Source organism: Anas acuta, chromosome 5 (assembly GCF_963932015.1).
Source record: "Anas acuta chromosome 5, bAnaAcu1.1, whole genome shotgun sequence".
Classification (NCBI taxonomy): domain Eukaryota; kingdom Metazoa; phylum Chordata; class Aves; order Anseriformes; family Anatidae; genus Anas; species Anas acuta.
The window spans coordinates 58,126,043-58,151,660 of record NC_088983.1 but is presented as its reverse complement, the minus strand read 5'-3'; the positions used below and the strand labels follow the sequence as shown (position 1 = coordinate 58,151,660).

General features: G+C 39.4%; 1 protein-coding gene and 1 long non-coding RNA gene across 5 annotated transcripts in view; one reads left to right on the top strand and one right to left on the bottom strand.

Annotated features, from left to right (window-relative positions):
• Positions 1 to 25,618, top strand: part of LOC137857896 (uncharacterized) — a 193,512-nt gene that overhangs the window by 82,970 nt on the left and 84,924 nt on the right. For all 3 annotated transcript variants that reach the window (XR_011097361.1, XR_011097363.1, XR_011097362.1), the window contains 3 exons: positions 10,002 to 10,147; positions 23,145 to 23,260; positions 23,727 to 25,521. This is a non-coding gene — a long non-coding RNA (uncharacterized lncRNA). The remainder of the gene's footprint in view (positions 1 to 10,001; positions 10,148 to 23,144; positions 23,261 to 23,726; positions 25,522 to 25,618) is intronic.
• RCN1 (reticulocalbin 1) lies at positions 13,630 to 24,788 on the bottom strand. 2 transcript variants are annotated; one of them, XR_011097360.1, is made up of 7 exons: positions 24,523 to 24,788; positions 21,321 to 21,514; positions 19,553 to 19,731; positions 18,956 to 19,016; positions 16,082 to 16,281; positions 14,824 to 15,449; positions 13,630 to 14,738 (listed from the first exon to the last, which is right to left on the bottom strand). XR_011097360.1 is itself a non-coding variant. In XM_068685060.1 (6 exons), the coding sequence occupies exons 1-6, from the start codon at positions 24,786 to 24,788 to the stop codon at positions 15,342 to 15,344; spliced, it is 1,008 nt and encodes a 335-aa protein (XP_068541161.1). In that variant the 3' UTR covers positions 13,630 to 15,341. The 2 variants fall into 2 exon arrangements, 1 of the variants encoding a protein (XP_068541161.1); XM_068685060.1 differs by having other exon boundaries at positions 13,630 to 15,449.

Below are 25,618 nucleotides of genomic sequence, written 5' to 3'. Positions count from 1 at the left end.
TTGGGTCACGAAGGACAAAGGAGAAGGGTCTGATTGTCACTTAGACTCAGCATGGCCAGAGACTTTGCAAGGCCTTGTAAGTTGGTGTTTCTTTCAAATATTTTATCGCTCTCTGGGAAATATCCAACGAGTTCTTGCAGGAAACAAATTTTTTCATTGTTGTTGTTGGCATTTACTTTGAAAGACTTGCTGAATATACTGCCCATGATTGACTGCTTCCTTTTAAAGACTAGTCAAGAAACTGAGGAGAGGAGTTGTGTTGGACTGAATATTTATTTCTGCAGCTGTTTTTATATAAAGAAACAACTATTTAAAAAGAAGTTGTGCATCATTACAAGAGGCACTGTGAGTAACTTAGAGTTAAGGCTTAGAAATGAATGCCAGTTGATACGATAAATTTGAGGGCTCTCCTGCAATGGGCTGTTTCATGGGAGAAAAATAAGGCTCATCTGAATGGCATTTTTATTTTGCCATTGAACAGTATTAAGGACCTTTTTTGCAGACAGACAAATGCTTGCCATTACTGTATGCTCAAAGGCAACATTGAAAGTGACCTGGAACAGGCAGGAACTGACTTTTTTCTACTAATATGATATGAAAGTTTTATCGTATTAGGAATTTTCTGTCATGGTGGATTAGTATCAGGCCATATTAACGTTCATTTTTACTAACTCACAATGAAATGTGCTAACGTGACTACACTTCACTATCACATGAGGAAAAAAAAACCAAACGATATGATATTAATGTGATACCATAGAAGGGTTTCAATGCCTCTGTCCCATGGCAAGTAGGAAAAAGTTTAAAATAAAACACAGTGACTTGGGACAAGGATTTCATGATTTTTCCTAAGGATAAAACTGGTTTTATTTTTTTTTGTCCTTTTTTCCTACCCAGACATCATGTCCATATTTGCATAATCAATTCTTGGTTTTTGGATTGATGAATTTTGAATCAACTTGTGCCTGATTTTGTAATTATGGTTGCTTTCACATTTCTAGTTAAAAGTTATCATGAGCTGCAAATACTGAGTACCTGAACAAAGCAACCCAAGGTGCTCCTGGCTGATTATCTTTTGACTTTCAGAAAAGCAAGTGCTGACTTCTGGAAATAATGACCTAGAAGCATTTTTTTCTTTTCTTTTCTTTTTTCCTTTTTTTTTTTCTTTTTTAATTGAAAAAAAAAAAAAAAAAAGACATAATTTTGAGTCCATGATCCATTATGTGCAGAATGTTGTGGCCAGAAATAATTAATAGGCACAAAGGGTGGCAGTTAGTCATTTGGCTGTATGATTGTACCTGCAAGGTTTCTTTTATCTGGAGCCAAAATCTGATAAAAATGGCTAACATCAGAAGAGTTCAGTCTTAACCTAAAGTATGACCAGAAAAAGGCTCATCTTAATCATGGCTCCAAACATCCTACCGAACAAAGCAGATGAGTTTGTCTCCTACACAGAAATTCAAGCCATCTCTAATTCTGTGCTACGGCTTTCAATTTTTTTCCTTTTGACACAGCTAATATTCCTTAAAGCTTTGGTCTAAAGTTAAAAAGGACAAAACCTTTTAAAAACTCCAACCAGACCATGAATTGAAATACACTTATTTTCCAAATTGCAAGATTTCATCCACATTTCATTTACATCTCAGTTGTTCTGACTTCTTTCAGGAGGAGGTTGTGCTGTTGTTCAGCTGATCAGCACTCACAGATATAAAAAGAAAAAGGTGGTCTCTACCCCCGGGGGATTTTGAACCGGAGATGGTCTGTGTCATTCAAAATGCTGACCTGGGATACTAACCCAAGCAAATCCAATCCATGGCTCAGCATGGGGCTAATAGCCAGCTGGAAAATGGTACTGGAGAGGAGGCTTGGGAAGCCCAACTGAAATTGGGGTTGATCAGTCTTTCTGAGGGGTATAACAGAACATTGTATGAGAGAAATGTTCTGAAGTTTTTATGTCAGTGTATTGGCAAACATTTATGTTAATCACATGTAGTCATTAAAATTGCCCTGGGTGAGATGCCCTAGCCTCTTCATCCCAGTGCTGTCCCCGTGAGGTTCAGAAGCCTCTCATCAGAACGGCCCCGATTAAAATGGCAGCGCCGCTATCTGTAGATTACTGCTTCCCATCATTAATACTGTTATCTCTCTCTTCAGACTGATTTTTAATTTTTATGTTTGCAATTATAAGTGATTTATAGGAAGATTCATTGCACAACCTGTCCAGAATCATTAAATTCACCTAGGTTGAATAACCTGATGTTCACCTGGAAATAACCAAATCAGTGACATTATCTTACTGAATTTTCAGCTGCCTTAGAAGTACAGAGCTTATCCTTCTCATTATTTTTTTTTTATATTTTTCTCTCAAGTGTAGGGCTTGGGGGAGGGAAGCAAGACCAATCTTAATTCATAAGAGGTAATTAGCCAAGTCTGAAAGGTGCACACTAATTACAGAATGCTGTATATCTTGTGTAGCTGATTGCAGCACAGGTTTCTGAATGGTAGCTATGATTTTTCCAAACACTCTTCAGTAATTTGAAATGTTATTAGGGGATTAACTTTCCATATGAAAAACTAAACTAATACTTATTATACAGATTATAACAGCGAGTGGGCCTAGAAAGCTGTTGAGGCCATTATTTTGCAGGCTGTAGCCACTGCCAAAGACAGAGGAGAGTGTAGGATAACCAGCCCAGAGAGGGGAATGGGCAGGGCACCATCCTCCGCTGGACATCCTCCCTCGTCCCGCCAACATCTGTCATCTGAGGCAAGCAGATGGGCTCTGCTCATGAGCTGGGCTCTTAAACGAAGAGACGGAGGAGAAGTAGTGTAGGGATTGTGTGTTGTATCATTTTGCTACAGCTGGAAATCAATCAAGCAGTTCTCAAACACATTGATTTTTGTTGTTGTTGTTATCTTGGAATGTGGCTGACATTTTATTTTGAAGCCAGTCTTCAGGAAAAGAGCGCATGTGGGTTTACTATTTTGAGAAAATACCCGAGTATTACACCTTTATTTATTGCACTATTTTGTTGACATGGCATAAAGCCATTTTGTGTGGTCACTGTTTTTAAACCACATTAAATGGCATATAATTGTTTGCTTTTTGTGTTGGAGTTGGCTGTTGTTTATTTTCTCTCCCTCCTCCCCAGGTTTCATGCTCTTACAGATGCGTGTATTCTTTGTGACCTCTGATATTTGTTCAGCACATGGGAAATCTGACTGGATTCCTCCCAGCTGAAAACCTGAGGCTGCAGCTAGAGCTAAAAGCTTGTAGTTACAGTAAAACCAGCCATTCCCCATGAATGAGGCAATAGCAAATGCAGACCTAATTTTAAATGAGCGCCATGCAGCTATGGCCATGCAGAATGGATGGATGTGGGAGTAGGTGGTGCAGTTGTGCCAGTGTTTTTTTTTTCCCCCCAACCTGTATCCTGGTTTATTATTAAATTAAAAAAAATAATAATAAAGGAGTAAAAGGGGCTGCTATCCTTGTTAAAAGAAAATATTTTTAATGAAAAAAAAAAAAAAAAACTAATTTAATCATATTATTTACACTGAATTGTATGTATTCTTTGTCTTGGAAAGTGCTTGGGCTGTCCAAGTATAATTCTCGACTAGTAACTTAGATTGGCTTTCCTTAAGATTTTTGTCTCTACCTTTTCACCTTCATTCTGGATTCTTTGATAGAATCTAGCAGATGGAAACCAGTGAATTTCTTCCAAAAAGGACTTGCATCTTCTCTGTAATGAATGTCCTAAGCATTTTATGGAAAAGTAAATGATCTCTTCTCCCCTCGCCCACTGTATTAATCAAAGCTTACTTTTCTTTGCACTTTAGTGCTGTTTCTAAGATTATTGTCCTAGCCCACTGTTTGTACTGATACATGATTAAACAGCCTATCAGATGTACACGTTTCTGGAATATATTTGCTGTTCTAATTTTTTTCTTAATGCATTTAGCTTCCAATATGAAACTTGGGGAAATGATTCAGAGCATGTCCACATCAGTTTCCCATTGCCCCCTCTTTGTCTGTCCTAGGGATAATAGATAATATCCTTGGAGATTTTCTCCTGTGGGCATCTCTGAAACCATTAATTGAACCACTAGTGTGCTCATTTAAAGTGTTTGCCCTCACTTTCTTTTCTAAAATGTTTTTTAAGCTTTCCCTACATACATTTTTAGTTTCCCTAGGCTTTCCCTTAACTAATGGCATTATGATGGTGTTTCTTGTCTTCCGGGATTTCTCTTGAACTATGTGAACTTGTAAAGTGTCAGTGAAGTCTTCTCTCAATTTCTGTTCCCACTTTTTTTTTGCTCTCTCAGATATCTGGTGTCTAGTCTGTGGGCTTCCTTGGGGCTCAGCTCTGCAAGAAAATAAAGGGGCATAAGTCATTCCCTTATTCCCTTGCATGGGTCATTCAGGTACGGCTCAATGAGAAGGAGCAGTTGTTACCCCTCAGCTGGTGGGAAAAATACATCATACCAGGAAAGCATGGGCATAGATTACATTACCAGTGGGTCGAGGAGTAAATTCTTTTGATTGGTTACATCAGGATATGCCAGTACGGTGCATGCATCCTTAGTTCTCTTGTCCCGTCAAAGTTAGAAAGCTCGGACTAAAATAGCACCGAAGTCTTTTAGGATATAGCTGATTTAGATGTAAAGTCAAAGTTATGGGAAGTTTTGCAGGAAACACTGAAGATCTGTATATGGGTATATATGGCTGCATAGGTGTAGCTCCCAGTCACCACCCACGGATAATTAAAGAGTTTGTGAGAAGAAAGGCTGTTACCCTTGCTCCTTCCGAGTGAAGATGTGGTGCAACAACTGCTAAGACCAAGGGAGGGAGCTGCCCCTCAGAAATGCCTACTAGAGCAGGGGAGAGGTTCATTGTGCTCTGGTGGCACTTTTCACAGTGATTGCCTTGACTGGTTATTCTCTTTGTCTGAACGTGTGCCCACAGTACTTGTCCTCGGTAAGTGGCATCACTGCACGGTTCGCACTGATACAAGAAAGCAGTAAAGGTGGGAAAAAAGTCTTAAAACTCCCTCATATAGGAGTATTCAGGTGGGTTGCACCAGATATATCTTAAGACAGTAGCAAATTAAATCTTTATATATATTTCCTTTTTATTTTTTAGTTTGTGTGGAAAGTATTATTCTGGAAAGCAGATTCTTGGTGCTTTTTTTCTTCTATTTAAACAAACAAAACAAAATATATGTCTATAAAACAAAAGAAACCCTTCTTACATTGAGAGATTGTTAGCTGTATGATTCACTTTTGTTTTTGTTTCATTTGGTTTAGCCTTTTTCTTTTAATACTTAATCAAATCTTTCACTTCTCATATTCTATGGAGGGGTTCAAAAGCTCTTTTGTTTATCTTACATACTGTTCCATATATCTGTCTTGAGCCATGTTGGCTTCTCTTGTCATTTTGACACTGATTTACTGGAATGAACTTATATTTTAAACTCTGCTACAGTTCTTTAAATGGCTCCCATTCCACATTAACATTTCTCAACAATAGTTGGTTCTAATTAGTATTTTTTTTCCAGCCTATTTGCAAATCTAGCACAATGCCTTCTGAAAATAAAAACATACTTAAAATTATCAAATATTTTGAGAGAATAGGCAATCAAGTGGCTTTGCTGGTAGTTCATCCATGTTCTGCTTATGCTCATATCCAGTTCCATATGTATGAAATAGTCATTTAATTCCCAAAGAACAAAGTTTTACCCTATTAGAAGATTTGTTCCAGAAACTACTTTGTTTCAGTGACCTGTTGTAGGCATTACAAAGGCTTTTGTGTAGCATGTAGATTTACATTTTGGTGTTCCAAAGATCTCTTCTATTCCTATTGACATATTTTGATGGCTTTCTCACTACCCTCTTATGTGCGTGTTGATCTCTTTGTCTTGATCTTCAATAGGTTTTCAATTCTTTTAGAGAGAATAGAAAGCTGCAGCATTACCAGGATATCTCTACAGTCCTTGATGAAAGAAATTGGCATATATGTGTGCCTTTTTTATTCAGTTTTAATCCAAACAGCAGAATTTTCTTCCTTATTCGTCTTTCATATGCTGGTATACACACATCCATTATATGTCCTCTATAGCAGGAAAAAATAGGTAGGGGTGCTTTGCTCAGTGTTCCTTTTTATCTACAAGGATTGCTTACAACCAAATTTACTTTAAACTGTGCTTGTCAATGTAAATGAGCACAGGCACATTGAAAGATAGAAAAAATATATATATTTTGGAGCCATTAATACTAGCTGAGGGTTGATTCATTTACAGTATGTCATTCTGATCAGTGTGATTGTTTTCTCTTTCCCTTATATGCTATTTCTTCATGGTTTGGTAGTCTTGAGGTATGAATTTTAGTAAAACAGAATTAAAACTGTGGTTGTTTTATTACATGTATTACTGTAACTCTTAGGAATCCAAGTTGTGAGGCACAATTTCACTGTGCTGAGCACTGTACCACCACTGAACCAAAAACAATTGTCAAAGAATGTAATAAATTAACTGCTTGTCTTGTGGGTCAAACATAGGAATAAAACTCCAAAAACATCCAGGTGAGAGATCATGAATATCAGGGACTGAAGGCTGCAAAGAGGTTGGAAGGTGATGAAGACAGCTGGAGTGGAGGGAGTGGAGTATTGGCTCTGCTTTGCAGTAGGGCTTTGATCTGAACATATGCAGGGCAAGTTTGCTGCTAGGAGAGAGATAACTGCGGTAATATCGCTATGAGTAATGAGGACAGGCTGTGTGTGGATCGGCAGGAGAAGCCTTGCATAAAAAGAACCTGCAAGTCTTCAAAGATTGCCTTTCAGAAGCTGGTTTCGGGTGGACGTCTTGAGAGCAGCATAAGCGCAACTTCCATCAAAACAAACTGCTACACCTTTCACAAGTAGATATTTACAGCAAATTTGGCACTAGTATTTTTCATCTCAAATTTTCAAATAGGGCAGAGCATCAGAAGTGAAATAGCTTTGCTTTGTACAAGGCTAAATTTTTAGTTTTGATTGGAAAGCAGTGGGAAAGGTAAAATTCACTTCTTCCTTAGCAACAGTACTGCTGCCTGCATATCCTCAGCGTCGTGCCTGCTAGTTCTACCCTAATTTTCAGTGCCTGATTCACAGCACTTAGGTGCCCCTGTAACTCGAGTGTTTGGCTTGTTTCCTACATGCCAGGAGCTGAGAGATTCAAGGATGACAATGAATGAGCACAGACTTGAGAGAAGAAGATTTTTTGGCTAAAAGAGCTGTGGCAATCTCAGCAAGAAAAATCTGTCTTCCTTGATCTTTCTGTCTGGTATGAAAGAAATGCTTGACAATATTGTCAAGGTACCTTTATTCCCAAACAGTCCACAGGACCTGCAATTTAGACAAAACACTCAGATTTCAGAAGGAAACAAGGTACCACATGGTGCTCCTTACCACTGAAGTGAATTTGTGGCTTCGTTTTGCTCTTTTGTGGCTGCAAGAGATGAGAGAGGCTCCTTGGATAACTGCCTGTGCTGTGTGGATCCGGAGAGGCAGCTCTATGTATTCCTCATGAATTTAAAAAATAATAATAACATTTAAAAAGCCATAATAGGAAAAGGACGAGTGGGGTTCTAGTAATGCAGGACTTTCTTGGATCTAAAATTGTTCCAAGTTTTATTAGGAGCAAAGTGAGTAAGAGATTTAAGGCTCTGCTTGCCCTCCCCGTGCCTGTTAGGTTTTGACTCACCTCTTTGACTAAACTGCAAGGTACCAGGCTTTGCTCACAAAGTCTATAATCTTTTCCCTTAAAAACATTTTTTTCATTTAATTTGAAAACGTACCTTTGAAGATATTGTGACCCTGTCCATAAACCACGTCTGCAAATTTGGCGTGCAAAAAAATGTAGGACACTTGATTTTTATTTTATTTTTTTCCTGTACTAATAAATGCTTGTTTACAGTGTAGCAATGGGTAAAGAAGGTAGAAAAGGTAGGTGTAATGCAAAAGGGTATTTTGGATTCTGTTCTAAGAATGTAGCAAAAAAACAGTCCAATGTTAAATATTATTTGAATATCATTTCTTAATGTGTCTGATACACTTATTCTTTATGTAAGTCCCCTTGTGTCTTGCTCATGTTGCAAAAATTAAAAAATATCTATTTTATTTTGCCTCTAGGTGTGCTGAATTTGTGTCTGGGTTTCATTCTCAACCCTTTATGGTTTTTGCAATGACTGATTGATGGTATTCTTATTGTCATGTTGAGAATTTGATAGTTCTAACTTAATAGGTCAGTATACTTTTTACAAAATCTGGTATATCTGATGGGGAATTATTCCTATCCAGTTTCACTTCTTGCTGTTACCATCTTCACAAACCGAGTGGTGAAAGCTGTAATAAATTTTAACACCGTTATGTCTGGTCTGTTATCTGCATGCCTACACAATACTAGAAGAAATAGCAGTAAGAAAGCTGCTTAGAAAACTTCTCTGTAAACCCTGCCAGACTCTGCAGGGGTAAAGGCAATACCATGTGTGGTTGAATTATTCTTGACTATCAGTGTGCAGTAATAATAAGGCAAGCAGGCAAATAGGAGAAAAAGGCATTAAATGTGCTGCATATATTAAAATGAAAAGCATTCATAGATAAATTAGTTGATCTGTACGTTGTAGTAGAGCCATCTCGCTGTGTTGTCTATAACCTTTAGCCACATCTCAGCTAGCAGACTCGAGTTCTGTACTGACAATAACCACGCCATTTTGCTGACTTATTTTGACAGTTTACGTCCGGTTACTTTCAGTGATTTGCAAAGCTGACATTTCCCTTTACTGAACCTGAAACTCTTTGCTATTGTATTGCCCAGATATTTTTAACATACCAGACGGTAATGAAAAGCAGAAAAAAGGGAAGAAGGCTTCCTCCTGATTGAACTCATAGAGACGTGGCTCCTATAGGACTACCCCATAATATATAAGGGGTACCTCTATAAGGGGTAAAAGGAGCCATACTGTAAATGAGGATTGCACCTGAGATAGGTGCATCTGTGGTCAGAGACACGTTTCTATGAATTCCTTATGCTGTAAATGCCACACTATTATTTGCTTCTTAGCAGATATTTTTCTGTTTCACAAACTGACACTGCACTAATACCTTTCCTTTTGGTAAAGTGTACCTGATTGAGTCAATTTATACTGACAGCTTTGCTAAGTTAACTTCTCTCTGAATTCCCAGTTCATTTAATATTTTTCTTCCTCCTTCCCACTTCTGAGCTACCTTTGTTCTGTGTATGAAGGATAGGAAGCTGATAGTTATTTTATATTTATATTTCAAGGCTGCTTAATGTTTAATGAGGCTGAATATGTTGTAAAAAGCTTCAGAACACTCAGACTGGTTAATATTTCATGCCGATCTACAGAGACAACTATATTGATCTTCTAAGCATCTGCTAAACAAGACAAGGAATAAATTAGATTTTGGTCAGTTCAATTTGGATGGTGAGTTAAATAGCTTTTCGAGCATTATCACCTTTTAAAGTGTTTTGTTTCCACTTGAATAAAGTAGATTATAAAGGCAGTATTTCAACATGTCATTTCTCACTGCTCTTCATCTCACCACTTCTATTTCAATTGTGTTTCTATATGTTACAAAGGGATGCAGAAGAAATTCTTCACCGTAAGGGTAGTGAGGCCCTGGAGCATATCGCCCGGAGAAGCTGTGGATGCCTCATTCCTGGAGGTGTTCAAGGCCAGGCAGGATGGGACCTTGGCCAACCTGACCTAGTGCATGGCATCCCTGCCTGTGGCAGTGGGGTTGGAACTAAGTGATCTTTAAGGTCCCTTCCAACCCAAGCCATTCTATGGCCTTCTAAATGGAGAGGAGAACCTTTTGGTTTCTGTTTGATTGCAGGAAATCTCAATTTCTGTTAACATTAATTAATCAATTTATGTTAAAATTCTGTTAACAGTTTAGTAATTGACAATTAGAATGATATTTATTTTTCGTCCCTTCCTAGGTGTTGTGGACTTGATACCAATTTGCTAACTTCATCAGTGGTGGGATTCATGGTGACAACACAGTTTGTATCATGCTTCTCAGCCTTCGTCAGAATCAAATGGTCTTAGTGGGGAGAAGATGGTTCACACTGGAGTGGGCTATTGAGTGAGTATTTTTACACTCTATTTTTACCTAAACCTCGGCCATCTATTGGTTATCAATATAGCATCTTCAGGGATGAAGCATCTTGATGCATAAGTTATTTTTTGTTGATATGATGAAACGTCATTTCTAATGTATGTGTCTACAGTATGTGTCACCCTTAATTACCATTCAGATTCAGTACTATGACATGACTTGTTCTGTATACCTTTTCTGGAATTTCAGATATGTGGTGGTTTCAGACCTCACAAACGAGGCCAACCATGAAACACAAGCAAATAATAAAACTGCAAATGCTAGCCATCCAGATCATATTTGAATACTTTATGAAACAATTTTTTTCCACTAGCACATGCAATCTTCAGCATTTTCTTTATGTAGCAAGTTCTGAAGCTAGTTTGGACAAGGAAAAATGACACACGCAGTACCTGAAACTGAGCTCCAGAGCTCTGCTGCCCTAATACTTGTGCTGAAGATAGATATCCCTTAATAATCAACAGGAACAGCAATGCACATACATAATGATTGTACTCTTGTGACTGGCACAGGGAGGAGATGCTCCCATCTGGGGAATAGATTTTATCTCATCCTATGGAAAGACAAAATGCAGGTGTGAAGCTGCCTATGCTGTCACATGTGCATGTGCGTCCCTTGTATACTTTCACACTATGGGAAAGCTGATACCTGTTGAGGGATTTCTTGAAACAGCAAAAATCCTATGGCTTGCTGTAGCTGAGCAAACCAAGCTACCAGGGCAACTATGAGAAGTTCCCATGACAGTGTTCCCACATTGCCCAATTGAGGAATTCAGAAAAATATTGTTACCAGTAGCTGGCTTCAAGGACAAGGTCTATGTGACTGCTAATCACAAGGGGTTGTTTTCTTGCAGGTGGGGTTGTTTTCTTATAGTTGTTTGTCTGAGTGCTTTTGACCAATAATCTTGTGTGAAACACTGTCCGCCCCTGTTAAGTTCTCTATAAAAGTTAGGCTATTCGGGCAATAAAATGGAGCATGATCTGACTCTACTGGTGTCTGTCGTGCTTTCGGCCGTGCTTCCTGCAACAGATACCTTTTGTTTCTGAGGCTGCTTTGAAAGATTTGGAATCTGCATAGCTCTTGGGTTTGAAGGATGTCAGCCTCACTGGTCCCTGAAAATTCAGGGGAGAATAGTCCTAATGTTTTTCTTTGTTATTTAGCAACTTTGGTTAATGTACTCCTTGCTGGCATATTAAATGGAACATAGCACAGTAAATTAGAGTGATGAAGAGTACTGCTTATTAGTGGTGGGTAGTTCTGAGTGTTTCACTACAAGCCATGCCAGGTTTTGCAAGATCTTTGGCCTTGAAACGTTTTCTGTGGCCCCTTCTGCCACCTTGCAAAATGAATTACATTTGCTAATGGTCACATTTGCTAATGGCAACTTTCTGTCTAGGAGTGACACCAACATCACTCAGTAAAAGGATAAGTTTATTTGAACAGAGCAGTGATATATTAGATGGTGGACTTCCCTGAGTTAGTCTTATGCTCTATATAGCTTACATGTGTATGAATTGATCTAAACTCCTAGAAGTTACTGCTTGACAGTAAAAAGATCAGGATCTGATGGTCACACAGTTACTTCTAACCTCAAGCCTCACCATCCTATTGTTATTTTGCTTGCTTTTATGTGGCTAAGGCCTTAATCCCTCTAGACAGGGGCAAGGAGTTCTGCCATTAAGTTCACTGGGATCAAGGTTGACTTCTGTACTGCAACGGTAAAGCACTATGGCACTATTTTAAGATATATGTGTAAATGTAATTAGGTAAGGACAGGCAGCATTCTGCTTTCCTCAGGGAGTTATGTACAGTACCTTGATTGGAACAGGAGACGGATTTAACCTGATTGAATCATTAAATGGAATTATAAGACAATGAACATTAGCCACTTAGTTCATTTCATAAATTCTAAGAATTAAAACTGCATGTGCAATAATAATGGCTATTCCAGATATATAAGTAGGAAAAATGCACCTTTGACGTATTGTGGCATAGGCATAATGAAAACGTGTAGTTAATGGACGATTTATGTAATAAGAGTTACCATACAGAACCTGCAGTTGGAAATATATAAACACATTTCCCAACAGGATTTCACTACGTCACTATTCATTAAGAAAATCCGCAGTAACTGACAAGATAGGCACAAAATGAATTTTCATGTTGCTGGAATGAAGTATGGCTCCCAGCAATTAATGGTTTTAGTCATATTAAGCAGATAAATAATGCTATCTGACATTACAGTATTTCACATTACACTAAAATTTTGTAACATTTGCTCATAATATGACTTGAAATATGTTACCTAGGAAAAAAAATGTTATCTCTGGAACAGTCAAACCCCATTAGAAACCTTAGGCTTGAAAAATCACGATGTTAGCAGTTATATCCCCTAGCAAAGGTTTGCTTTCCTTAAATAGTGTTAAATTTAAACCCAGAAGCTCTAGTCTCTTTTGGAGTTACTCTTCCTTGGTGCATTGAGCTTGAAAGGAAAATTTAGTGCACAAAATGTACTGTGCATTGCTCAATGTTGGTAAGTGAAACACTATCAAGCTACAGAAACAGGGTAGCCTTTAGTGTGAAATCACATCAATGATAGTCATGTTTCTATATTCTGCTTTATAAAAATGCTCCTAATCTTAGTATGACCCCATTACAATGATTGACACTTTATTATCTTAAATCTCATATTAACTGGCACGTTTACCTTTCTCATAGCTGGGCATACTCTACCTGAGTACCATTTCTTTCTTTTTTTCTTTTTTAAACTGAAAAATATAGGTGGTCTAAATTTCCAGTTCCTGTTTGCATGTGCAACTCCTACAATTTCAGCACTATTATTTATATAAGTATAGTTTTATACTAGAAACTGCCCAATGTGTTCCAAGCTTTAATAGAAACTGAGAACAAATACAGGGTCATGATTTCTCCCTCATTTGATGCTAATTTCATTCCAAGTTTATTGAGTAATGTGGAAGAAGATGTGATTGCTTGTCAAAGCTCAGATGCGTTTTTTTGTTGGGACAGAATGCAGTGAATTTGGAAGTGTCATGTTTAGCTGAAGGCAATGATGCTTAGTGTCTCAGCACCCAACTCCCACTGAATTTCAACAAGAGTTAGCAAACAACCTTCCCTTGGGTGCCAGTGAAAATCCTTCCCATCTAGTCTGGGCTACAGTTTCACTTGCAGGAAACAAGTTTTTGGTTTTTGTTTTTTTTTTTTTATTTTTCTGAGGTCTTTTAAGGTATTGTTTCCTGAAACAATGGAAGATGATGATCCAAGTGCAGAGAGAGCACAGAAGTTCTGTTACTAAAATATACAGATGTCAAACTTTAGTATGAAAGGACTGCAAAAAAAAAACAAACAGAAAACCCACCTTCTCAAGATTGCTATGATTATGGAATATACTAAGACTTTCCAAATCCAAACAATAACCAAAACAGATAATATTTTACATGTGCCAAACTATAATTTTATTGCTTCTTAGATAACACTGCATTTAGGTATTTGACATTAAAGTACTGGAAAATGTACTTTGACATTAAAGTACTGGAAAAGCCAAAAAAGTTTATATCTTATGACATCTGTCCTACTGTATATTAGTGGAAGAGGTAGGGACTTTTAGGAGACATTGCTGGCAATGTCGTAAGTGCACACCAAAAGCTTAATAATTATGCTAGCAAGAACATGTAATCTCTGCCAGAGTGTATAATCTAGAATTTAATTATCTTCAATTGAAAATAAAATATTTAACCACAGTTCTTATGTGACCTTAGTGTTCCGAACAGATTCTAGTAATAGTGATAGCAACTATATACATTGGACTTATTTTTTTTTTTAATGAGGTGAAGAAGAAACAGTTGGTGCCATATGCCCAGCTGCTGTTCGTAGATGGCCAGCCGGTGCTGCAGGACCTGTCCATGATCCAGTGCTTGAGGAACTACTGGCTTTAAATGCTTGGTTCCTGATTTCACATCGTCTCTACCCTAGTCTGTATTAGTGTTATTGCACCTTCATAGTATCAAAAAGAAGTAATGGTTTTATCATGCATATTTTAAAACCAGTACATTTAAAAACAACCAACCTTATCTGAGTTAGGTATATAAAAATATACATGTAACAGCTCACATTATACAGTAAAAAAAGAAAGCACCTGTGTGGAAAGCTTGCTCCCTTCTTTGGAAGGAAAGATGTCTCCGTGTAGTTGCTTCAGTATCACGTCCTGATACGTACATACATACAGAATAGAACTGTAGCCACACGAATCTGTCCCCTGATGTGGTACAGAAGGCCCAGAGGGGTGATATGTCTCATTCTTTCTCCATCACAGAACTGCTGCTGCCATTCACACTGTGTGAACAAGAGTAAACTTGGGTAAAGTGCGAAAAGCGTGAGATAAATTATGCTCCATGTGGCATAATTCCTCCCAGGAAACAGCAGAACTAGCAGCCCACAAACAATTGTATGTTGTTCCGTTGTCAGAAGGAACAGTTGTCACTATGAACTCTACAACCCTTGCCGAGGAATGCCAGCATGGGTGCTAGGCCACGTGTGCTGCCTCTGCGCTGCGATGGGGGCTAGAGGGAAGGGCCGGTTTTACACATTGCCCTTGTAAAGATACAGCCCACAGGGCTGCTGGTTACCTCCGGCCCATTTAGGAGAGAAAAATGGAGTGTGGAGAAAAAGGCCGGGCAACTTGGTAAATCTTTTCTCTGTACAGAAGACTGAAACTAAAATTCTACATTGTTAAATTGTTATATGCTATTAAAAAAAGATAGCTAAGCAACCTCATCTATTTCAAAAGCTAGGTTTCTTTCTAATCCTAGCTGCATTTCCCCATGGTAAAAATGGGTATTTGAAGAAAATGAATTATTATTAAAGGTCCTTGGAGTTGTCTTTTCCAGGTTAGGCTCAAATATACTACGTTTTTTCCAAAAATAGAACTATAGTAATTAGATATTGTATTTAACCATGTGAAGAGACTAAAATGCTATTTCTATGCAGTTTCTGAGGTAATAAGCTGGCTTGTTAAAAATATATTAATGCAAGTCATTCAGTCGTGAGTGTGTCCCTTGCCCATCTTCCCCTAAAAGAGAGGATGGACACGATGACTTCAGTAAAGTGGAGAAAAGGTCTGTGGCACGTTGCTTGGTATACTGTATCATAGCTCATCATGGTTTCTTGTGAGGTCTTCCCCATAATTAGTAGCTTGACTTCCAACAAACATATTCCAGTTGTCTAGAACTTCTTCTTTTGTTAGTTTTTGATCCTGGTGGGAGGAAAATAAAATATCTGTAAGAACTTTTTCAAAGCTAAGTAAAAGACACACCAGCACAGACATACAAGAGCTCTACAAAGCAGCAGACTAAAGATTCAGGAATCATTTTAGCTGTCATGGCGAGTGAGATTTCGATCCGAGTAGAAATCACAAGTTCCACTGGCTTCAATTGGGTCAAACTGCTCATTGGAATGTTAGAGGAAGTGGATGTACTGAGCCAGTCTTTAAGCCAAAGATGTATGTTTGAGTATAGAAACCTGGGCTTCTTCCTACCTCCTAGGTAACATATCTCTTTTTTTTCCCTCTTGCAGTCTAAATTAATATACAAAACCCATGACCATTCTTAAAAAGTAAAAATATTTCTACTCTGTTAAAACTTGCAGGTTTAAGAAAATTTAATGTAACCTAATGAAAGCCAACTTCTAGAGTTAAATTGTGTTTTACTCATTTGTGATTTTGACCCTACCAACTGAAATTTGCATTAATACATTAAGGCACTAGCACGTCTAGCCTCTAAAACTCCATTTAAAATGAACTAATAAGGAAAAGTATTTCCTTATTAGTATATGAATTTTTTTTTTTAATGTTACTTTTTTTTCTTAATACACTAGAACTCTAAGTACCTTATCTACATCCGATTCATAGACTAAATGCCTGGCTTCAGCTAGTGCGTGATCATAGTCTTGTGGGAGAATCCAATGCTGAATCTCTTCCTTGTCCATCTTTCCGTCCTTGTTGAGGTCACGAAAATCTGAAAACTGCTCACGCTCTGTAATCACCCAGTCAGGCTCTGGTCCACCCTCTTCATTTGCAAACATATCAGCTGGAAAGGAAATAAAAGTCTCACTCAAGTCGTACTTGATTTGAAAATTATGCATAAACTAAAGACATTTGCATGGTGTTCCTCAGAGGAAGACTGTCTCCATGTAGTTGCTTTAACTCTTTAACTTTGCTTTAAGCTTTAACTCTTTGCACAGCATTTCTTTGTACAGAATATGAAATGTGGGGTGTAGAGTAGCTGTTCGTATCTTCTTTCAGGCCTACTTCTTCTCTGCTGGTGACTGTTCTTACATTTTCCTAGTATATTAGCCTCATAAGCAGTGCACTTTTATGAAAGGTGAACCTGTCCAAAGGCCTTCAGCCACTTAATTTGAGTGAAAAAAAATCTTTAAGGATCTATTGTTAAATTGCAGTCATGAGCTTTAGGGCTGAGCTCTATCACATGAGAAGAAAGGGATGTAGCAATTTTGTCTTGTCCCTGCCAGCAAATGCCTCCGCGGATAAAATCAGACTTCAGCCGAGTGGCTGAGAGAATAAAAGGCACAGGGGAAACTCAGGAAAACAAAAATTGCTAAATAGAAGTGAATGCTTTTATCCTGCTTTCAGAGAGGTCTGTTTAAGAGAAAGCCATCTTAGAAAAGGAGTCCTTTTTAACCATACAGTTCTGCAGCAAACTCCACTAGAAGGTATTCTTCTACAAAGAAAAACCTGGAAAGACTGTCCTGCATCAGTGGTATGCTCTGTCCAGGAGAAACTATATGCAGTGCAGTTGCCATAGCTTGGTACCTTGGGAGGGAGTACCATTTGTGACACAGGATGCACAGATTATGTACGTGAGCTGCTCTGTACATTGTACAATAGTCCCGTGTTATATTTAAGAAGCATCAGTAGGAAAACACCACCGTGACAGCTGCTATCTTTACAAACAGGATTGGGAGAGTAGCAGTGATCATTACAAACAAGTATTGATTTGTATCTGTCCTTTACGTCATAAAGCTTCCAAATTACTAGTAGCAAAAGTCCTTCCAGACTTATAAGTGTGTTCACTTTATCCTTCTGATCACTGTGGCTAATCAACTGTTTTCTGCTCATCAAGGCTGCTTATTCCTCAAGCCTTCCATTTTTCTATTGGTATTAAAGCTCGTTTTGTAGATGGTACTCCTATGCCTTGTGGGTCTGGCTTTCAAGAATAAGGCAAGGAAAAGAGCACCCCACATGGACGGTCTTAGGGTCACAGGCTTGCTGGTATCCATAGGAACTGAAAATGTAGATCCTCAAATCTAAGACTTGCCCTGCCCGAGGATGTGCGCTACGCTGAAGATCTGTTGGTAAACTGTCCACAGTGTCCCTGAAATACACTGCACGCTGGCACAGTGAGAACTTAGTTCTCTGTGCCTAACATGACTAGGGATATTCTGCTTAGCTGCTTTTATAAAATCTAAACCAAATTTTGTAGAAGTCAAAATGGGACGGAGAAGTGGGGAGGGAGTAATCATTCTACAACCTTCCGCAGATTTCCCCATCAAATACCTGATCCAGAGGCTGCAGTTTCTGGACTTTCTGATTGCTCCTTATGAGCTACCAAAGAAGAGATTTAGCTTTCTGTTTTTAACCCCAATTTGATTAAAAAGAAAAGAATTATATCTGAAAATGGGAAGTAGGAATATTTTAAGCAGTTTTCCTCTACTCATAAAGAAACTTCAGACAACACATTCACTTTCTTTTTTGCATTTTTAAAGTGCAAATTATATTGTTTATTTGAAGCATCTGACATGTCCTGTCAATTTGATTTTTATCATCCTTGCCAATGTGGGGTGATCGTGACGAGAACATTCTATGTTCCTATCTATAGAAGACAAGAAAAAACAGCATTCACATGGTAACAAATGTTGACAATTACCTTATAATTATATGTAGGTAATGTCACTGAATGAACTGAAATTACTGTGGAAATTATGCTGCTCTGTTATTTCAGTCATAAATGAATAGCATTCACATTCTGAGGCTAAATATAATTTACAAGGAAAAGAAACCCCCTGCCATTAATTAACATGTGTATATTGTTCCTGATTATATGAGAAGTGATCTTTATAGCACCACTAGAAACAGAAAGATTCATCTGAGTTTGCTCTAATGCTTTCCTGGTGATACTTTCTTGATTAAAAACCCATCAAAGTGAGTGCAGTGGGAGATGTTAGCTTTTGGTATCAGCATAATGATTCAAAAGGGTGAAACGTATTATGTGCAGCTGATCTCTAGTCTTGTTTCCATTTCGTTTTCATATGTCTAAGTGCAAGACAGTAGCTGGCTGCCTAGAGTGACTGAAAGTTGTGTAACTGTGACAGATCCCCTGTTGACATTTCCCATTCTGATCTCTTTCTGACATTTCAGTAACGCACAGCTACTTTTCATGCACTTGACAACTTTTTTGAGAAGCTTAAATCTTGCTCCTGTTTTTACATAGTTAATTTTTTTTTAATGCATCATCTTATATTTCTATAAAAAAACATAAGGCATCACTGCAAAAATCTTTACAAAAACATGGGATTTTACCCACTAATTAATCTAGGAAAATAACTAGTAGAAAATAGGCAACTTTGAAACACAATATTAACAAACCTTTGGTTTGTTAACAAACCTTTGGTTTGTTAATACTGCTGCAGACTTGAGAGGATGGACATATGGAGATTTTATAAGAAACAAACTTTAAGACTTACCAATATACTCATCCTGATCCACAAAACCATCCTCATTTTTGTCAATGTCTTCTAAGGTTTCCTGGAAAATAGTTTTCCATTGAAGTAATCAAGAGAGAACTGATAATTCTGGCTATTCCCCTCTTCAGTCATTTCACATTTGAGGCCTGACCTGCCCTTGTACACAAGCAAATCTACTCTCACAGACTATGATGCAATTGCTGCTTGAACAGAAAATATACAAGTCTCACATTGAAAAAATTCCCTGCACATAAATGAAAAGCGGACAAAGTTTGAAGTTAGGGGCAGATAGAAGCTGGCATCACACACTTTGCAGCCTCATGTCAGCATACCTTTCCTTTTATTCTGGTGCAAGTCCATAGCAAGACTGTTTCCACTGAGGAGTAGTCTAAGGGTATTTAAACAAGTCTTCCTTGTACTGAGAACTATAAATCAAGTACTTTCAAGAAGCGTATCCCTTTTTGTTCCCCCTGCTGGCTATTAAGCATGTGTCTGAGTGCCTCTTTCTCAACTCTGCCTGGAAAGGTTAGAGAAGCTTTTCAAAGCTTAGCCGAAAAGTAAAAATGAAAATAATGTTACTGGTTTTGCTCTGCTTACTAAGACAACAATGTTTTTCATATGCTCAAACTCCTCTGGGTGAAGGAAAGCTGTGAATTCTTCACGAGTGGCAGCTAGGTCTCCATCCAGATCTGCAGTTTTGAATCGTCTTTCGTCTCTGGGCAGCATTTTTTTAAAACTGTGCCGATCAGTTGCATCTTGGAATTCTTCTGGATTTTCTGCAAATTAATCAAGGCAATCTCAAAATTTTGTTCCTTTTCAAGTGTGCTAATGTGATAAAGCCCCTTAATTTGCTGATATGTACTCTGTTAGAGTCTAGAAATACAAAGGCTTATTGCTGTGTTGAACAGGAACTTCTCTTTCCTATGAAGCTCAAAATTAATTCAAGGGTCAAACACTTTGGGTCATTTATAAAGGTGACTTAGTAGTAAAAGTAAATGGCTGAGTAGATTCCCTGTTGGAATCCAGGGTTTTGCAGTATCATATACTGTACTTCACAGATATATTTATTTTTAATCTGCTTTTATAAGCACTGCTTAGGCAGTATTTGGAGTAGATTTCATTCACAGAAGTTTTATGCTTCTTAGGAATCGGTATGACCTACACAACTCCCCAGTTTCAAAAAGCAAGTGAACCAAGGAAAAGTGGTTTCAGAAGCTGGCAGACTGACTGAAATTACTGAACTGCTACGCCTCTGCTACAGGGAACCTATCAATTATTTTCACTTTAAAACAAAGACATTTTTTCAGGGTGTTTAGCGACATACAATGAACAGTATTTGAGATAATTTTTAGAATAGGAAAACTAAACTGATTTCAAAGATATTAATTGTGAAATTGTTATGAGTATTTTCTCATGTTGGGAGATAAACACTTGAAAAAGACTAGGCTGAGAATCACAGATGTGAATTTTACGTGTGTATTAACACAGGATCACAATATAGTAGCTGTCCTCCAGCTCTTGGGGATTACAAAGAGGGCTGTGAAAGGCTCCCAGGGATACTGCTACAGGGATGTGAGACAAAATATTACCTTTAAAAATGTAGTAAGCCCCATTTTAATCTAGGGTAGAACTTCTACTTAATACTGCTGCTGGAATCTTGCTCCAAAAACTGCCTGTGAGGTAGCTAGACACGGTCTTCTCGTTGCCAGGAGAAATGTACTCATGGTCAGTTACTAGCAATTAGTGGTCTGTAAGCATTGCCCCTTAGCTTAAGTAATCTCTTCTCTTTCTTTCCCTTCATTAACTTAGAAAAAGTAAAGTGAATGCAAGTTGAAGGAAAAAAAAAACAGGTATAGTTTTAATACATGTTTCTTTTGTCTCATTTCTAAGGATTTTCATTTACAGCTGATCCCAACCTGAGGCATGTTACTCCACAAGAACTATTTTATTCAATAATTTTGCTATAGCTTATACCCAGCTGAAATTTTTAGACTCTAAAGAATTTGAGACTGAATTGACAAACATTGGTTAATTATGCAAAATAGTTCTTGAATGAAAATACTAATATTAATGACAAAAAATCATATATTTGTTAATTAGAGTAGAAGACCTTAATTAATCTTCATCAGTACATCGAACAAGCCCTCTGTAAAACCTTCCGTGTAGTGGCAACCCATGTGGAAATGGCTGAAATACAGAAATATTGCAATAAAGAAGTGCTTTTGACCTCTGAGTGTCTATAAAATTTAATGCTATTTCCAAAAGTCCTAAATGTGACACCAAACTCCTGTTGGCTATAAGGCATGAAATCATGCCTTATAACCCCAATCGTCATTGAGCATATCATCTGAAGACGTTATCTTACCTAGATAATAACCATATGTGGCTTGTTTATATTCTTCCCAGGCGATTTTATTGTCCTTGTTTAGATCATAGTCTTTCCAAACTTTAGCAACATTTTCGTAGATGTAGCGTTTCTGTACCCGTTTAATCCAGTTTTTCAGTTCCTCTGTTGTGAGATAGCCATCTTTGTTTTCATCTATTCTATCCACAATCTTCCTGTAAAAAGAGAGTGGCATCCGTAAGAGTCAAAAGAAAACCAAACTGCATGTCAGTCCAATTCTAGTAGTCTTTATCTGGCCCTTATTTTCCACAAAAATGTAACGCCCAAAATTTAGAAAGCTGTTCTTCAGGCTAAAACTTTCTTCAATTTTGCATGTTATCTTAAGGAATATTATTCATTATTCAATATTGCTATGAATAATTCAATTGGAATTTGCACTATCAAAGTCAGTGAACGAACTACCTCAGAGGATACCTCAATTTCCTAGATACTAACTACAGGGCACCTGTTCAGTGTCCGTAGGGGGTAGCTATGCTGGACTCAGAATAGGAAGCTGACTTCACCTCAGGAGAAAGCCTGTACTGATGTTTGCCAGAGGCAATCAGAGGAGAAAACTAGGATTTTGCAGACACCTGCAGTTCCTCCTGTGGCCCTCCAGCAGACCGATGGAGTGAGTTGTGTGTGTGCAACTTTGTGTGCAATGTTGAGCATGTGCACCATTTATAGTCTTCCCTTCCATTCCCGTCCCTCCGCTTTTCTTTTCTAGATAAAAAAAATATTGCTTGTATTGCCAGGAATGCCTGGTGCTCGTTAATGTGGGTCTCCGGTCATTGCTGGCAATTGGGATGTAAGCAACTGCCCTATGTAAAGCTGCTTGCCTCAAATTCTGTTGAAATCAGCAGAAGGGAAGGTACTTGGGTACTCCCAAGGAAGCTTCCACCTTTGAAAAGTTCTGCACACAGCTGCAAGTAAAACTGACCTGAAAAACTGTGTTTAAAAAATAAATAAATAAATAAAATAAAGAACCAACTCTCTCCTCCACCATTTAGATTCTCTGTAATAACAACCCTGTCCCACACTCAAGAAAATCAAAATGACCATTATCCATAGGCTCAGTCATCATCCCTTTGGTCTAGTTATATGTCATTTGTAAGAATGGGTAAGAGCAGAAGCCGTCTTGTCCAAATCCTGACTTGAAATTCAACAGGTGAGCTCCCTAAATCTCCAGGCAGACAAAGGAGATGGTGAAAAGTTCTGAACTGTTAACTATTCCTTGCAGTTCAACATCTTGGAAAGCTGGCACTGGCTGATGGGAAGTGCTCTCAGCAAGTAAATCAGTGTCCTTTCTTGAGCCTTAGTCAAGCAACAGCAGCAGGTCCTGCTGAATCTGCAGCACTGTCGTGTGAACCTGATAGCATCAGGTTTGTAGCATGTTTCATCTACTGCAAGTCAGAGCTTAATGGATATTGGTTTGGGGTCCAGCGGTTGAATTCATAAACGTGGTATTTCTGAGTGATAGGGAGAAAAAGGGGGTCACAGAATTTGCTTTCTAAAGTAGGTAAGTATGAATTAACTGACTGGGAAATCTTTCTCTTTTGTGTAAATCTCATGGGGAACTGGCTGCTGGGGTCCCTTTCACTGCATGATGGACTGTATTTGTCAATGAATGTGCTCCACCACAAATTTGACTTAACTGCTTTAGCTGATATTTTTTTTATTAAATGAAGCTGCAAAAAGTGATTGTGCTAGCAGCTCTTTGGTATTTTTAACACCAAAGCAGTCAAGAATCTTTACCATAAAACGTCCTGTGCCTTATCTTTCTCATCTATACTCTTGTTTTTATAGCTCCATTGCGTCCATATGCACTCTTTTACTCTGCTTCCCAGATGAGGATGGGGACAAAGAAATAGTCTTGCCTACAGGCTCCCAAAAGTAGACTGCAAACCTCACGTTTTATACTGGTGATTACCTACAACAGGGCTCGGGATCATTCTGAGTTTTGTAGTGGAACTACTGTGTATTGTCTGAAAGGCATTAGTGCCTTCATTTTAAATAGCTAATTCTTGAATATATCAAAAATTCACAGAGCATGTTAAGACATGCAGTGCCAAGTCATACCCAGGAAGTTACATGTACAAGTGTGTAACACCTGAAACCTTACGTTCTCCCTTTAACTGAGGTGAGATAACAGTCAGTATTGAGGTGAGAAACTAACAGAGTAGCTAGGGGACACACACAACAGGTACATACAGCCTGCTGTTAGGCAGATTAGGTCTGCCTAAATGCATCTGGTGAGGAAACAAAGGTGGGGTAAGGAAATCATTACTTAAGGTGGCTGAAAGCAGAAGGCTTCCCCTCTGCATGTGATGCTCAGCACAACTGTGTGTGGATAAACTCAGAGCAAATAACAATTGTTTATGTTGGTAGGATGTGCAACCATCTTCTGTGTTTGCTGAAAATGGCAGGCCCAACACAAACGGCACGGAGGACTGGGGTCCCACTCATCTTCTTAGCCCATCTGCACTCCCTTCATGCAGCCCTTGGCTGCTGCACCAGGACTGTGCCGTGCTTCTCCAAAACCAAGTGAGTTGTGGTACTGCACACAGGTAGGAAATCTGTGATTCTTCCCTTATCCAGTGGCTCAGCGTGGGAGGACAGGGATGCTTCTGTCACGGAACCTGTCCTAAGGGCAGGTGTACTCCAAGGTTATGATAAAATTATGGGCTGGTATGTGCCATGATCACAAACCAAGATTTTACTGCTCAGCTGCTCCTCCACAAAGGATGTGAGCAGTTGCTTGCAGGGCGTTTTCTGTGTACTAGCTAGTTCCTTTTTGTTTCCTGGAAGATGAGTAGCTTTGTGTTATCACTTTCTAGCCCTGCAACTCCACAGGATGATACGCTGCCATCCTTCTTAAGGAAGGCACAGTAACAGCAGCACACGCTTTTCTCTCAGAAAGCATTTATAAAACATCTCTGATGTTCTGCTGCACAATGCTCACCCCGCAACGTGGGCTTTGCTTCTCAGAGGAAGTCTTTAAGTCATGTCCACATCAGAGGTGTTTGGCTGTGGCTGTAGCTTAACGTGCCTCTGGCACCTCTCGGCCGCGTGCCCGCAGGAAAGCGACAAGGCAGGGAAGGGGCGCCCCCCGCCGCGTCCCGCCCCGCTCCGCTCCCTCCCCTGCCACGTTCCCAGCGCCCCGCCGGGGCTCTCTCCGCCTCACCCCAGCCTCTCGCGGCTCTCCTCGGGGCTGAGCTGGTCGAAGCTCCGCGCCTCCTCCTTGCCCAGGAAGGCCTCGTGGTCGTACTGGAAGCCCGGGCCGTCCTCGTGGTGCTGCTGCTGCTGCTGCGCGGCGCCGGGACGGGCCCGCTCCTGCCGCACTGTCGGCTTGCCCAGGCCGCCCGGCACCAGCAGGAGCAGCAGCAGAGGCAGCAGGAGCCATCCCGGCCCGCCGGCCATGCCCCGCGGCCGCCCCGCAGCCCCGCTCATCGCCACGGCCCGGCCCGGCCCCGCCTCTCTCTCCCCGGCCGCTCCCCGGCACGGCCCCGCCGGCGCCACGTCTGCAGGGCGGAGCGCGGGGGGGACAGCCCGGGGCCGGCAGATCCCCGACCATCTCCCTTAGGAATGCACGAAACCGCTTTGATTTTTGAGTTATCTCCCCGAAATGGGCAACGGAAAAGCTACAAGTTTAAAAAAAAAAAAAAAAAAAAAAAAAAAAAAAAAAAAAAAAAAAAAAAAAAAAAAAAAAAAAAAAGTGGCTATGTGAGTGCTGGAAATTGAAGGAGAAAAACCCAAGTTTTTTGGCACAGAAAAAAAAGCATTTGCTTTTTTTCCATCGATTGCAATTCGTTTTGCTCAAGGTTGTAGAAGCAGAGACTTCAGGTTGCAGTAACTGACATTTTCACCGAGTAAATTTCCTTTTCCTACACTGTAGCCCGAAATTCACAACCAGGGCGAATTGCTTGTTGCTTGTTAATGACCTTGTGTGCTGTCTGACCCAACGTGGCAGATGAGCGGTGCTACCAGAGCCCGGCCATTCTTCGGCACGCAGACCTGAGAGAATTACTGGTTGCAACATGAGATTGGTTAGCCCAGTCCACTGGACAGAAAAATCGTACTTATGACGGGCCATTGGGTGTGCCACGACCGTGCAAGTTGCTGAACCAGGCTGTGGCCTCCCTGCCACTGTCGTTACCCCGGTGGACATCCTTTTGACCTGCAGGTAGGGTGTAGCTGAACTCTGCTTGGCAGGGGGCTTGACCGTATTGACAGCAAAAAGCTGATGTCAAAGCCTTACGTATTCTGCCTGCTCTTCCGTG